The following is a 15,388-nucleotide window of genomic DNA, read 5'->3' on the forward strand; positions in this document are numbered from 1 at the left end:
AACTCGGGGCTGGTGCCCAGAGGAGTCTGTGCCTGGTGCGGTCAGTGCTGTGTGGGCAGCTCGCACCTCGGTGGGCCATCAGAGCCTGGAGGAGGCGGGGGCTTTGCCCGGCCGGTGAAGTGGCTTGAGTGACAGCCATGGTCTGAGGCAGTAGAGGTGGGGGGTGGGGGGCAGGGCGTGGCCCAGGTGAAGATTGAGACCAAGGAGGAGCAGAGCAGGGGAGAAGCGAGCAGGGAAGAGGTGGGCTGGCTGGAAGGAAGACGGGGCCACACTACAGGGCCACGATGTCCAGAGTCGGGTCCCAGCTCCAGCCCAGAGACCAGAAAGTAGCTTCACTCCAAGGCGAGAACAAGGGTATCCCCCAGGTGTGCCAGTGACTTAGAGAGATGATGCCAGCACCCCCTGCCAAATTTTCTTCGTCTCCCTCCTTCCTCCCCCAAATACTGATCGCACCCCTCCACCTGGAAGCTCTGTGTTGCCGGGATGACCCTAGGGCCCCCCGAGCACTGCTCGAGAGGTCCAGAAATAAGAATGAAGACAGAGGGTTTAAGACAGACCTGGGCTGCAGATAAGGGGGTCCAGGGGGGCTTGGCCTTGGGAGGTAGCAGTGAAGAGGAAGGCCTGAAGCCCCTGTCTTTGTTGCTGTTGTTTGGGGGCCACACCCCTGCTCAGGGCTGACTCCCGACTCTGTACTGAGGAGTCACTTCTGGCAGGGCTCTGGAGACCGGATGACGGGGATAACGGGGCTCGAACCTGGGTCGATGGCGTGGAAGGCAAGAGCCCTGTCTGCTCTGTGATGGCTCCAGCCCCCAGCAAGTCCCTCGGGGGAGGACCTGCAGAGCTGGGTGCAGGGCCCAGTGCTGGTCAGAGTAGGAGAGCCCTGGCTGACTGCCGGGAGTTAGGGGCAGGGCTGGCCAGGGGCGGGGGAGGCCTGGCTGACCACTGGGAGGCAGGGGCAGTGCCGCCTGGTGGCCCCTTTTGTGTGCTGGCTGCAGCAGGCCAGCGGAGGTGAGGCCTGGTCCCGCCCCCAGGGCTTTCAGGCAGAAGGGCCAGCGTGACTCCAGGACACAGCTTGGACCCCGAGGGACGCAGTGCAGGGCACCAGCCGGAGGCAACGCAGGGGTCGGCAGAGGGTTTCTGCTCCTCGGGTGTTCCAGGGTGGGCAGTGGCCCAGAGCTGGCCCCACACCCCATGGCCCAGCCCCGTGAGTGGTGGCAGAGACAGCTCCAGGCCCTGGAGGGGGACGAGACCTTGGAGGGTGCAGGAGAGGAGACAGGCAGCATCGCCCCCTGCCAGTGATGGGGCCAATTCTCGGGCTCTTGCAGCCGGAGTCTGAGGAAGGGGCGTGCCGTCTGCTCCATCCCTAACTTGCCGGGGTGCTTGTTGCACGGTTCCAGGACACTCAGGCTGCAGGCAGCGCGCCTCCAGGAAGCTGCAGAGTTGCTGTGTTCTCAGCAGAGCCTGTATGCCTTCGCTTACAGTTTGCCAGGCCTGTTCCCCACCCCCACCCCAACCCCAGTAAACTCAGGGTACCTCTGTGGCAGTGGTGATCAGCTCCCCACCCCCTTAAAAAAAAAGTGGGGGCTGGAGCGATAGCACAGCGGGTAGGGCGTTTGCCTTGCACACAGCCGACCTGGGTTCGATTCCCAGCATCCCATATGGTCCCCGAGCACCGCCAGGAGTGATTCCTGAGTGCATGAGCCAGGAATAATTCCTGTGCATCGCCGGGTGTGACCCAAAAAGCCAAAAAAAAAAAAAAAACTTCTTTGCTGGGCCACAGCCAGCAGTGCTTGGGCTTCCTCTCAGCTCTGTCCAGGATCCCTCCTGGTGGGGCTTGGGGCACCTATACAGTGAGGCAGACAGAACCTGGGCCGGCCGCCTGCAGAGCAAATGCTGTCATTCCCGTGCTGTCCCGCAATTCTCTTTAAGACTTTCTTAGAGCAGAGTCAGGTTTGCAGGCAAGTGCCGGCACATGCTCGCCCGCCCGTGGTCCCCCGCGCTCTGCGTCCCCTCCCACAGCCTCCCCTCCCCGTTATCCCTCCGACACACACTGGGCCAGGGAGACATTTGTGACCACGAGGACACACCTTTGCAGGAAGTAACTCTGCCCCCCGCCCTGGGGTCACAAGGCCTCTAGGGAGGCCTCACACCTTCCCGCAGGCCCCCCAGCCAGGCCGCGGGCAGATGCCCAGGAGTGAGCGAGTGAGCGAGATGTCGCGTGGGAGCAAGCAGTGCGCCAGGACGGATGGGAGAGACTGAACGGGATGGGGCCTCCAGCTCTCTGCACCACCTGGCGGCCCAGAGAGATGCATGGCCCCAGGCCGCAGCCCCCCCTGGGGCCCCCCCACCTGAGACCTGGCCTTCTGAGCACTATTGTTTCCCCAGGAGAACAGTCTCAAGTCCGGGAAGGGGGCAGCGGCCACGATCCCAGGCCCACCGACGGTGGCCACGGAAATCCGTTCTCTTTCTCCGGTAAGTGGGCAGGGCCAGCTCAGGCTAGGGGACGCCACGCTGAGACGTGGACCTGGGTCCACGGGACCCACAGCCAGTGCAGCCGACGGCCCAGACGGCTGCCCGCTCGGTGCCGTGGCCTTGCAGGTGCCCACCAGGGTCTCGGCCTCGCCCTCCCCCGCCCCCCAGCATGCACACAGCAGCGCGTCGGCCGTGGGGGTGTGGTGCCGAGTCCCCGCCCTCCTCTGCCTTTGCTCCCCGCACGGGCGGGAGAGCAGGAGGCTCGGACCCACACGGCTTGTGGGGACTCTGGAGCGAGCCCCCGAGAGGGGCTGTTCCCCACTCTTTCCTGGTGGAGGACCCGGGGATGGCGTGTGGGTTCTGGATCCCTCCGTTCCTTCCGACGGCGTGCTGCGAGGGTTCTGGGCCCTGCACAGTGGGTCTAGCTTGCAGAAGTTTCCAGAATTCTTGAGTCTCAGACTCAAGTCTCAGACTCAAGTCTCAGACGCTGTCGTCGGGAGCGTCTTGGCTCCTAGGCTTCCTGGACGCCCCTCCTCGCCCCGTGCTCACCTGACCCCCGGGCGGGGGGTGGTTGTGTTCTGCAGATCATCGGGAAAGATGTCCTCACCAGCACCTACGGCGCCACCGCGGAAACCCTGTCCACCTCCACCACCACCCATGTCACCAAAGTGAGTAGCCACTGCAGGGCGCCCTCCGCCCTGGCCTGGCTGCGGCGCCTGGGAAGCTCAGGCCGTTGCTCAGAGAACCCCTGGGGGTGCCCCGTTCCCGGGAGCTGCGTTCAGTGCTGTGTTGTGCACCCTCGGGCTCCAGCTGGCGAGGGTCGAGAGGAAGGGTCTCCAGGAAGACGGGGGTGGGACAGGGCCCAGGAGGCCTCTCCAGAAGAGGGTCTCAGGGCTCTGAAGATGAGCAGAAGCCACTTGTGCTCACAAGTGTAGACACCGGTGACCTCGGGTCCCACGCAGCCTCTATGCGCTGCTGGCCGCGTTCCTGGGAGCCGGGAGAGGTGGGGCCCTTGGGGGGGCTGTAGCGTACGGGGTGAGGACGGGCCTGGGCGTGGTGGGCCCATCCGGGGACTGGTGTGATGAGGGGAGCTGGTCGGAGCGGGGGGACCCCAAGAATACCGAGAAAGGTGAGGCCAGACCCAGCGTTGTAAGGAGCAGTGGGGCTGCAGGGAGGAGAGGGCAGGGCAGAGGGCAGGGGTGCAAGGAGGAGGAAGGCAGCCAGAGAGATCACTCGGGGGACGGGCTTGCCGTCAGGGGTTCCTGGGCCAGGCTTTGGGGAGAGGAGTGTAGACAGAGACCAAGGTGAGGTTGCATTTCTGCTGAGTCCGGCTCTTTCCACGCTTGATAGCCCCTAGCCCCCCTGCCACTCTGTGGGACTCAGAACCTCGTCTTGCCCCCGCCCCCAAAAGTGTCCCCTTCTTTTTTTTTTTTTTTTCTTTTTGGGTCACACCTGGCGATGCACAGGGGTTACTCCTGGCTCTGCACTCAGGAATTACCCCTGGCTGTGCTCAGGGGACCATATGGGATGCTGGGATTTGAACCCAGGTTGGCCGTGTGCAAGGCAAACGCCCTACCTGCTGTGCTATCTCTCCAGCCCCAAAAGTGTCCCTTCTTTCCCAAAGCCCCGGTGAGCACAGCCAACCTCACCGGAAAGTTCATGGGAAGATTTTTCCCCACACTGGCCCACCCTGCAGACGGCCCAGAAAATTTCTCCCCAAGTGCCTCGCGGGGCCTGGGCAGGAGAGCACATGCCCCGTGTGAGTGAGTGTGTGAGAGGCAACCCCAAAATCAAATCAGAGAAGGTGCCCCAAGCCCAGACTCCCCGGGCCCCGCTCCCCTCCGAGCCAAGCCCTCCTGTCCTCTCCGTGTCCTCTCCTCCCCTCAAGGGCCCAGCCCAGCCCCGCAGCCGGGGGCGGGCCTGAGAGTCTGGGGGGGAAATTCGCTCTCCCATCTGGTTTGAGGTCATGGAGGGTGGAATGCCGTCACCATCCCCATTTCATTCATGCGTTCATCCAACACCTCTGCTTCGAGCACCCCGAGCTCCGGGCAGGGGAAGGCTGGGGTGCACGCGGGGGTTCAGAGCTCCTGCCCGGTGGGTGAGGCCAGCCGACACACGAGGTGGGTGCGAGGCACAGCGGGCCTGACCTGGGACAGTCGCACACACGAGCTGCTCGGGGCCGGAAGGCAGGGGGTGGCCCGCCGGGGGTGCTGGGCTCAATGTCCCAGAGAGGCTGTTGGGGAATGGGCGGAGAGGCGGCTGCCACAGGGGACCGCCTGACGCCACCTCCCCCTCCCTCTGCAGACTGTGAAAGGGGGGTTTTCGGAGACGAGGATTGAGAAGAGAATCATCATTACTGGGGACGAAGACGTGGATCAAGACCAGGTAGGAGGGTGCCGGGACCTAGCACAGTGGGGAGGGCATTTGCCTTGCATGTGGCTGACCCGGGTTTGATTCCCAGCATCCCATATGGTCCCCGGAGCACCGCCAGGAGTCATTCCTGAGTGCAGAACCAGGAGTGACCCCTGAGCACTGCTAGGTGTGATCCGAAAAACAAAAAGCAAAAAAAAAAAAAGTTAGGTAACAGGTTACTCCCAGGGCACTGGGGTCCCCAGGGATGGCAGGCCTCGAGGGCAAATGTGTCGCCTTCCTGCCAACCCTGTCCAAGCAAGTGGTCCCTGGGGGGAGGGAAACGGGACCAAGAGACCTGAGCTCTTGCTTCTCCTCTTGGACCTTTCTCTTCCTCGGGCCTCGGTTTCCCCAGCTCTGCTCTTGGGCCCGCTGGTGTCCAGTGCCTATGGCACCCACTTGGCTGTTCTCTCCCACCAGGCCCTGGCTTTGGCCATCAAGGAGGCCAAGCTCCAGCATCCAGACATGCTGGTCACCAAAGCCGTCGTGTACAGAGAAACAGAGCCCTCCCCAGAGGAGCGGGACAGGAAGCCGCAGGTGAGCCTGGCCCCCCGCCCCCAGGTGCCTCCCCACCCGTAAGCCCATCCAGCAGCTCGGTTCGTCCCTCCAATGTCCACCCCACCCCCACCCCAAATCCAGTTACCAGCTCTTGCTCCCCCCCAAGACACGGACTCAGCAGGGAGGGAACAGAGTCTGCTTAATCAGCTTCTGTGGGGCCTCAGGCTCCAGATCCGCACCTTCCCAAAAGAAAAAAAAAAATGAATTCAGAAGTAGTTAAGTTGGGGCCTGAGACATCATACAGGGGTGAAGGCGCGTGCCTTGCACATGGCCGACCCAGGTTCGAGCCTCAGCACTGCTGGTCCTCCGAGCACCACCAGGAGTGATCCCTGAGCACAGAGCCGGGAATAAGCCCTGAGCATCGCCAGCTGTGCCCTCCCCCACCCCAAAGATAAAGACCGAAGGAAGAAAAGGGGAGAGAGAAGTGACAGGGTACTGAGTGGGGACAGGTGGAGGCACACATGACCTTGCAGGCCATGGTCAGTGAGCTGGAAGGTGGGAAAGCTCGGCTCACAGCCACACTCCGCCCCAGAGTCTGTCGGGATGGGGGGTGGGGGGAGGCGAGTCAAGGGGCCATGACAGGGTCCTTGATGGCTGCAGCCCGTTCACTTCTCCAGCATCTCGGCAGGAGAGCACATGTGTTGCCTCACACACACTCACAGGGGACTCCCATCATTTCCTGTCTGCTCCCGGGCCAGCAGCACCTCGGCGTGTGTGGGACGAGGTGGCACAGCACACCTGGGGCTGTCCCCACTGGGATCCAGCCTAGGGGAGGTTTTTCCGGGCCTCTCCAACCAAAACCCCACCAAATCTGAGTCCCGTGAAATAAGTTGAGTCTGTGTGCACCCATCCCCAGGACGTTCCCAGCCAAGCAAGACTGGTTGGCAGGGCTGGGGCCACAGTACAGCAGAGAGGGGGCTGGCCTGGCACAAGGCCAGTCCAGGTTGCAGCCCCAGTATCCCACAGGGTCCCCGGAGAGCTGATCTTTTGCAGAGTCAGGAGTGAGCTCTGAGCACTTCCAGGTGTGGCCGGAAAACAGACAAATGGACAAAGACTTATGTCCAGTGGCAAAAGTCAGAATAGGGGTCACTTGGGGGTCGTGGTATGGACAGGCTGGTCACAGGGGACCTCTGTCCTGGGAAATGTCAGTGTTTTGAACTGTATGATTCCTTGAGAGGATGCTTTGAGCAAAACTGGTTCAAGGGCTGAAACGATAGTATAGTGAGTAGGGTGTTTGCCTTGCACATGGCCAACCCGGGTTTGATTCCCAGCATCCCATATGGTCCCCCAAGCACCACCAGGAGTAATTCCTGAGTGCATGAGCCAGGAATAACCCCTGTGCATCGCTGGGTGTGACCCAAAAGGGCCAAAAAAAAATGGTTCAAGCGCTATACTTAGGTTTTATATGAAAACATGTTTTACCTTATTTTCTACAATGCAAAAAAAAAAGTATTTTGAAGACTTCCTCCCCCCCATACCCCCCCTACAGACACACAAAGATCAGGTTTCCTTTTTGTCCTCTTTCCTAGTGAAACCCATGTTCACTAGGAACATAGAAGCGTGTCTCTGTCTTTGATTCCACTCTCTTCATATCACAAGAAAAGACACTGACATTAGTTTTGCTGCCATTTTGAAAGGCTGCTAAGCCCCGCTTTAGCCCAGAGGTTTCTGATAGAAGTCTCTCTGCAAAGCTAGAATTGTCCTCGGGCAGGAAGTGTCTGCAGAGCCATGCAGTATCGGAGCCACTCGCCACGCCGGGCTGCCGAGTGCTTGGAATGCTCATTTCAGGCTGATCCAGAGTGAGAGGTGTTTTCAAGGTAGAGCATGTGCAGGACTTTTTTTTTTTTTTTTGACGGTTTTAAATGTGAAAAGGAGGGGCCAGGGAGATAGGATGGCAGGCAGAGCACTTGCCTTGCCCACAGCCTACCCAAGTTCAATTCCCGGCACTGCCTTTGTTGGGTCTCTGGAGCCTACCAGGAGTGATCCCTGAGCACAAAGCCAGGAGTAAGCCCGTGAGCACCACTGGGTGTGGCCCCAAAACAAACAAAAAAGATGAGAGGCCTGAGAGATAGTACAGAGAGTAGGGCACTTGCCTTGCACACGACTGACCTGAGTTCAGTCCCCAACATCCCATATGGTCCCCTGAGCACCACCAGGAGTGAGACGTGAGCACAGAACCAGGAGTCAGCCCTGAGCACTGCCAGATGTGACCCCAAAACAAAACAAGATGAAAAAGAACTATACAATAGCTTGATGACTGACACTGATTATTATGGTGAAATGATAACATTTGGATATATTGGATTAAGTAAAAATCATAGTGCAAAATTGTTTTTTTATGGTTTCAACCATAAGCTCACATTTTGGGATTTTTAATTTTGAAATATAGGGTTTCTAATATTTTCTTTCTTTTTTTTGGAGGGACACACCTGGTAGTGCTCAGGGGTTACTCCTGGCTCTGTGCTCCCTGCTCACTCCTGGCAGTGCATCAAATAAGGTGTTGGGGATTGAGCCCAGCCCGCCTCATGCAAGGCAAACACCCTAGAAGCTGTACTGTTCTGGCCTCAGTTTCTAATTTTTTTGTAAAGAATTTTATTTTTTTAATTAATTTTTCCCCATTTTCCCCCGTACACTTTATATAAATACTGTGGTTTACAAAGTTGTTCTTGATGATTTGTTGCAGGCATTCGATATTCCAACACCAATCCCTCCACCATTCTCTCTAATTTTCCCAACCACCCCTTAAGCCTACCCCCATAGCAGGCCCTCAATAATGTATTTATATTGCATGTTTCAATAATTTGCTGAATGATCAAACATGTTTCCTTAGAATTGAAGCCAGTATTGGCTGGAGTGATAGCACAGCGGGTAGTAGGGCATTTGCCTTGCATGCGGCCGACCTGGGTTCAATTCCCAGCATCCCATATGGTCCTCTGAACACCGCCAGGAGTAATTCCTGAGTGTAGAGCTAGGAGTAACCCCTGTGCATCGCTGGGTGTGATCCGAAAAGCAAAAAAAAAAAAAAAAAAAAAAAGAATTGAAGCCAGTATGTCTTTGTATAAGAGATTACTAAAGTGTTACAGGTTAAGCCTTCTGTTGTTCTATCTTGTTGATTGAGATTGGTTGCCATCTACATTACACCCCATCCAATCTGGTGTGCTACTGCTGGTTTATCAGTGCGGTAGAGTTTGAGATGTTGCTCCAGGAAGTCCAGAATTTTTAATGGTGCGATACAGCTATAGCTAAATTTTTAACTGGGTGGTGGCTTTGGGGTATGCGCGTGACTGCCAGGGCTTTCGGAAGTACAGGAAGATGGGAAGAGGCAGCCCATCCCAACTCCATGAAAGCCTGGCGATTTCAGTCACCAAATCCACATATCTGAGTTTTTTTTAGCAGATTAATTTCTGGATGAAGCTTATCCCAAGCAGCGGGGTCCAGCCAGGAGCATGGCAGCATTGTTGAGCGTGGGAGCTTTCAGCTGCCAGGGCTCTGTGTGGGCGGGCGCTGGGCTCACTCACGCCTCTCCAGGGTGCCCCAGACAACTCAGCCATGAGCACAGGCATCGGGGAGAGTCTTCTGCAACTTGTTGATCTCTTTTGAGATTTATTGATGGGTCTCTGGATCATGGGTCTCGGTAAATGTAGGGAACTTTAGACAACCAAAACGACCTGGAAACTTGAAAAAACTGCTTTAGAAACTCTGTTTGGAAAATCAGTTGTGCCTCCAATGTTTGCTGGAGCCCGGGGTGTGTTCTCTGGCTGTTTCTGTGGGAGGCATTCATCTCGATGTGGAAGCTGGACCCCAGCAGGGCCTGCCGCCCCGCTCCATCATTCAGTTGCTCACGCTTTTTTTTTTTTGCTTTTTGGGTCACACCTGGCAATGCACAGGGGTACTCCTGGCTCTGCACTCAGGAATCACTCCTGGCAGTACTCAGGGAACCATATGGGATGCTGGGAATCGAACCCAGGTCGGCCGCATGCAAGGCAAATGCCCTACCCGCTATGCTATTGCTCCAGCCCCTAGTTACTCACGCTTTTGATCCCCCAGATCTCCGAGCAGCAGAGGAAAGATCCTGGCCAGCTGGTGACCAGGGAGCATGGGGTCACTCCCGGCCAGAGAACTGTTGCCACCAGTGTGAGGCAGAAGCGTGGTGCAGGCTGGGCCTCAGGAAGTCTGTGGGCATGTTGTCGGGAGTAGGAGAACGACGGGAGGGGCTATGTGCTATGAACCGGGGGCCCAGCTCCATGCCAGCCTTGCCACTTCCCCCTCCCCGGTGGGCATTTGGTTCCCTCATGTCAAAATGAAGAGATGGGCAAAGTCCCCTCCCATCCGCTCTCCCACCGTCCCCACCTCGTGTTTTTCTCACAACTGCATTTCCCTCCTCCTCACTCCCAGTGCCTCTCTCCCTGCTGCTGCCGGCTCACACCCCCTGCCGTGGCATCCTTCTTCCCGCCCGCCTCAGGGCTCCCTTGGCTGGCTCCTTCCTTCCTCCTCATTCTTGCTCCCTCCGCTCTTGGCTCTTCCTTGGCCTGTGTGCCGTCCATTCGCCGCCACGCTCTGCGGGTCCCTCTGTAAAGGTCATCTTGTTCGTGTGGTCCTGGAGAGACAGGCCTTGTGCCTTGGCCGCCCACATGCTTTCCCATTTTCTCCACCAAGAAGGGAAAACCACAGGCTCCAGTTTGTTTTGCTTTTGTTTGGGGGCCACGCCTGGTGGCCCTGGGGGTGGGAGGTTGCTCCCAGCGGTGCTGGGGAGTGAACCCAGGTGTCCTGCACACAGAGCCTGTGCTCTGGTCCTCTGAGCCATCTCCCTGCCTGGGCTGACGCTCGGTGTCGCCAGGTGCACCGACTCTGGGGGAGAGAAACTCCTATTCCTTTTGAGCTGCGAGCGACCAAACCCAGGCCCTCCCGTATGTCAGGTATGCTTCTTGCTTCCCCGCACCGAGCCATACCTCTGGCTCCAGAAAGCTCTGTCTGGTTTGGTTTGGTTTGGTTTTTCCATTTGGGGGGCCACATGTGGTGTGGATGGAGCGGGGGCGGGGCTACTCGAGGCTCCTTGCTTAGGAGACCCCGCAGTGCTGGAGATGAGACCCAGACCTCCACATCCAGCCCTTCGAGCTATGTCCCCCCCAACCCACACTGAAATTCTTTTTTTTTTTTCAATAGTCCTTAAAAGGGTCTGGGGAAATAGCTCAGAGGTCAGGGCCGCAGGCCCTGCCCTGATGAGGACGTGGGTTCAGTCCCTGTTATCCAGTGCCCCCCTCACCCCCGGGCACCACAGAATAGCCTCAGAGGCACCCGAATGCCATCAGGTGTGGCCCAGTTACTCTCTTCCACCCCCACATATAAAATCATAAACTACGTTTAGTTTCTAACTAAAATGAAAAACATTGGGGGTAGGGGGTGGTTGGGCCACACTCGGCCGATGCTCAGGGATCACTCCTGATGGTGCTCCAGGGCAGGTGGTGGGGTGAGGGGGACCATATGGGATGCCGGAGATCGAACCCAGGTTGTCCATATGCAAGTCCAGTGCCTTACCCCCGGTACTCTTACTCCAGCCGCAAAATGAAAAACATTTGAAAGAATGCTTTCAAAAGGCTGCTTTAGTGGGCAGGCTGATGCCTCCTGGTTCCCATGTCAACGGTGCTGTGGTTCCTACAGACCCAAATTCGAAACCCCGCCTGTGGTTCGTTGCATGGTTTCCAGCGAGTTCTACACCTCTCTCAGAGCCACATTCCCCATCAGATGAACGAGTGACCGTCATCACAGAAACGGTCACTCCCGGCATGGTCGGAGAGTTGGGTGGGAGGGTCACCTACTGGTCCATCTTGCAAGTCAGGAAAGGGAGATTCTGCAGACCTCGGGCAACTCCATAACCTTGGGGGCGGGCAGGAGTTATCAGCACACCCCGTCTCTGAGACCCCGGGGTGCCCCTGCGCCCAGCCACTCATCATCCCGTGGACGACGCTGGGCTGCGGCTCAGAGTTCAGCCACTGGTCCTGACTCATCTTGTCCTCCTCCCTCCCCCCACTCCAGGAGTCCTGACCTCGGTGACGGGGATGCTGGCATTTCTGGTCCAACTCCAGCCAGAGAACCATTCAGAAGGGGCCTTTGCTCTGGACTCTCCGAATCCACACCGCCGTCCCAGCTGCGACGCGCCGTCCCCGAGGAGAGACTGGGAAGGGGAAAGCATATATATAAAGATATATAGAGATATAGATATATATACAGGAAACACCGCGTCCTCCCACGGCTGCTGGGGCTGACCAGGCTGTCGGCCAACGGCAATAACCAACCTCCGAACCACCCACATTTCCTCTGCAGACAGATCGAAGGATGGAGGGGGAGGGAGGGGGGATTTTTCAGGGAAACAAAGCAAAACAAAATGAGAACAACGAGGACTCCCCCCAGCTCCCCTGGTTGATGCCCAGACCAGCCAAGGGCAGACGTCCGCCGGGCCCCCTGCCCCCGGTTCTGCACGTCATTCTGTTTAGTAGACGGGCACCCTCATTTCCTTCCCCAGTGTCTGTCGTCCCCTCCACGTGCCAAGGGAAGCACCCTGGCAGCGAAGCCGCGGGCGCAGCACACGCACCGTCAACCATCTTCCGAGAGAGAACGAAAACCCCTGCTTGGAGAGGAGGAGGAGGAGGAGGAGGAGGAGGAGGAGGAGGAGGAGGAGGAAGAGGAGGAACACTGGATTGTTATTTTTTTGGGTCTTGACACTGGGCTGCCAAATCTACCTTCCTTTCTTCTGCCTCCCTTCCCCCTCGACTCTCGCTGGCCTTCTTGTCCTGTTCTGTCTCGGCTCCTTCCTCCCCCCCTCGCCCGCCACCCACTCTGTGTCCAGGCTTGGAGAGGGCCCCGGGCGGCCGCCTGTCTGGTTCCGTCCCGAAAGCCCGAGAGGAAAGCAAAAGCAGAGGACAGCCCGAGGAAGGGACGTCGCCACTGGGTGCTGCCGGTGGTTCTCTTGACGAAGGTGCCGCTTGTCGGAGATGTGTATGGGATGTGCTTTTCAGTTATGTATTTCGCATAGACCCGGAGAAAACTATTCCAATAAACAGTGCTGGTAAGTATGAAGCCGACGTTCTAAAGTGACGATGCTCTCACTGTGCTCGAGGTACCCATGAGGCTCCCTCGACCTCAGCGGAAAGGTCGGGCCACCCAGAACGGGGAGCCCAGCCTGGGCTGCTCCCCGGCGGGGCCGCGGTTCCGTGTAGTGATACCGTGTGTGGTGTTCGTGATTGGTGGATTGGTGGGAAGTGACGGGGGTCCCCCGAGTGCAGAGACAGGAGCCTGGCAAGAAGGAAGCAACACAGATCTGGTCCCTAGTGGCTTCTCCCCGCCCCCTGCCCCGCCGGCAGGAGCAACCAGAGCCTGGTCTGTGCTCAAACTTGGGGTTCGGTGATGGGGCCTCGTGCACGGGCCCCCTGGCCTAGTGCCCTGCCTCCCCTTTTCTTGGCCACATATCTTGCCTATCCCTGACAGCCCCATGACTGCGAGCTCGCTGTGCAAGTGACACCCCCCTGCCCCCCCACAAACACAGAGGATGGAGGCCTCCACCCGCCGGCTGGCTGGGCACATCCAGCCCAGCCTTCCCCTCTGCCCTACCCTCGGCGGCAATTTTCTCTTCCCCTGGGCCAGAGCAGCTCGGGCAGAGGCTGGATCCCAGGGCAGGCTCTGATCAGCCCAAACTGCCTCCAAGGCCTCGCCAGCCCCTTCACCGGCAGGGGTGGCCCCACGTTCCGGCTCTCCTCTGGAGACCTGCCCCCACTTCCGGCTGCATCTGTGCCTGCGCCCCTAGGCACCCTCGTAGGAAGCCCCCCTACTCCCGCCCCCCCATGTAGAGCTCAGCACTGACCCCCCGGCCAATGAAGCAGGAGCTCACAGGGCCCCCCCAGGCTTGCAGCCAGCAGCCCTGCCCCCCGCAAGCAAGAGTGCCCCCCTGAGGAGGGTCTCCCCACTGTGCTGGGGTTTCTCAGGCCCACCCCACGCCCCAGCTTGGCTTCGAAAGCCGTCGGTAGGTCTGTCCCACAGCGACTCACTGGCTCGCTCCAGCCGCTGTCGTGGGCAGAAGGGGGGAGGGAAGGGGAGGCCCCGGGCAGCCCCCTGGAGCCAGCCTTACGTTTTCAGCCCTTCCAAGAGCATTGCCTACGCCCCCCCTAATGTCCTGGACATTGCCTCAGAAGGCCCCCCCCCAGAGGGCAGTCACCCCCAAAGACCCGTCTCTGGTGCTGACTCAAGGCGGGACAACACAGAGGAGAGTGTGTCACAGCGAGCAGACAGGGGCAAGGCACGGGCACGCGAGTCCCAGACAGCATCGCCGCAGCCTGGGTGCCCACACACTCAGCGCCCGGGAGGAAACCATGGAGCCTCTCCCTCCATGCCTCCAGACGTCAGGGCCAGGGCTGGCGCGGCTTCCTCTCCGGGGCCCCTCTCTTGGCGGGAGCGGGTCATCCAGGGCACCCTGGACGTGCCTCAGTGAGCCTCGGGCCTGCAGGGTGAAGCGAGCGGCTGAGCTGGGCCCACCGGGGTGTGTGGAGGTCTCTGTCCCACGTGCGGGGAGGAGGGGCACTGCCGAGCGAAATCTAGGGCGCTGATTCCCCGCACCCCCCCTTCATGGAGAATAGAGACGTCTGTCTTGTCTGTCCTCAACCTACTTCTCCTTTTACCCCTCTGGCATTTCACCCTCTCTGTGCCACCCAGGAGACCATGGAGCAGAGTGGGAAGGTCCTGGAGGGCAGTCAGGAGGAGGTCCAGGGGTCATCCTGGCTCAGTGCCCAACTCTCCATGTGATGCTGGGCGTGTCCCCTCCTACCCCCGGCAGGGCCCATCTCCCCCACTGGCAAGCGAGGAGAAACCAGACACCCTCCAGGACCTCTGTCCACTCTGCCATCCTCCAGACCTTCATTTTTCTCTTGTTTTGCTTTCTCGGATCTTTTCCATCTGAGGGTACAGGAAGTGCCATGATCGGTTTCCTTTTTCGAGCCCTGCAAGCACATTCCAAGACTGGCCTGAAACTGCATGAGCAACATCACTTTAAATACTTTTATTTCCCCCACCCCCCCGAAAGCACTTTACCACCCAACTGCGATGCCGTCCTGTTCCTTTCGACTCCCCCACCTCTCTCGTCCCCGAGCTTCCCCCACCTCAGTGCTCTGTGCTGTATGCGTGTGCTCTCTGTTCTTGTACACTCAATTAAAGTGAAATAAATGTGTTTGATGCTGAACCACTCACTGCCTCGGCCTCTGCCTCAGACCTGGGCTGACGAGGACACAGGACTCTGTGGCAGCATGGACAGATCGCAACCTAGAACACATTCTAGTTGACAAAGGTTTGCAACCTCCAAGGTGCACAGGGGGTTGACTCGGGCTTGGCGCATGCAGCCACTAGGCAAACAGGGGCCTGCTCTCCAGGGGCTCCTGGGCTAGTGAGGAAACAGCACAGCGTGAGAGACCGTTCCAGAGCCACACGAACCTGCAAGGGAATGCACAGGAGGAGGGCGTGCGGGGGTTCCAGACAGCACTTAAAAAAAAGAAGAAAAAGTAGCCAGGGCTGGGGAGGTGGCAAAGGGCTGGAGCACAGAATCCTCTGCAGGAACCCCAGGCTCAATCCCTGGCACTTTAGGATCCCCTAGGCACCACCAGGAACAACCAACTCCCCAGCACTGCAACACACACACACACACACACACACACACACACACACACACACAGTGACCACTTATGTCCTCCTTGAGCTGAATAAAGAGAAAGATCCAGAAAGGTGAAGAACTTTGGTGAGAACTTTTTTTAAAATTTGCTTTATTTCTGTTTTGTGGCCACACCCAGTGATGCTCAGGGGTTACTCCTGGCTCTGCACTCTGGAATTACTCTTGGTGGTGCTCAGGGGACCATATGGGATGCTGGGGATCATACCCAGGTCACCAGCATGCAAGGCAAATGCCCTACCCGCT

The 15,388-nt window shown here is 58.5% G+C and overlaps 1 protein-coding gene across 16 annotated transcripts in view; it reads left to right on the forward strand.

The window, feature by feature from the left end:
- EPB41L1 (erythrocyte membrane protein band 4.1 like 1) overlaps window positions 1–14,662 on the forward strand; it is a 119,946-nt gene extending 105,284 nt beyond the window's left edge. For 11 of the 16 annotated variants that reach the window (XM_055139046.1, XM_055139047.1, XM_055139045.1 and 8 more), the window contains 5 exons: window positions 2,386–2,472; window positions 3,057–3,140; window positions 4,777–4,857; window positions 5,302–5,418; window positions 11,473–14,662. In XM_055139046.1, coding sequence (XP_054995021.1) covers window positions 2,386–2,472; window positions 3,057–3,140; window positions 4,777–4,857; window positions 5,302–5,418; window positions 11,473–11,481 — 378 coding nt within the window. In that variant the 3' untranslated portion in view covers window positions 11,482–14,662. The remainder of the gene's footprint in view (window positions 1–2,385; window positions 2,473–3,056; window positions 3,141–4,776; window positions 4,858–5,301; window positions 5,419–11,472) is intronic. The other 5 variants (XM_055139037.1, XM_055139039.1, XM_055139041.1 and 2 more) reach the window with 2 other exon arrangements.
- The last annotated feature ends 726 nt before the right edge of the window (window positions 14,663–15,388 follow it).

Source organism: Sorex araneus, chromosome 5 (assembly GCF_027595985.1).
Source record: "Sorex araneus isolate mSorAra2 chromosome 5, mSorAra2.pri, whole genome shotgun sequence".
Lineage (NCBI taxonomy): Eukaryota > Metazoa > Chordata > Mammalia > Eulipotyphla > Soricidae > Sorex > Sorex araneus.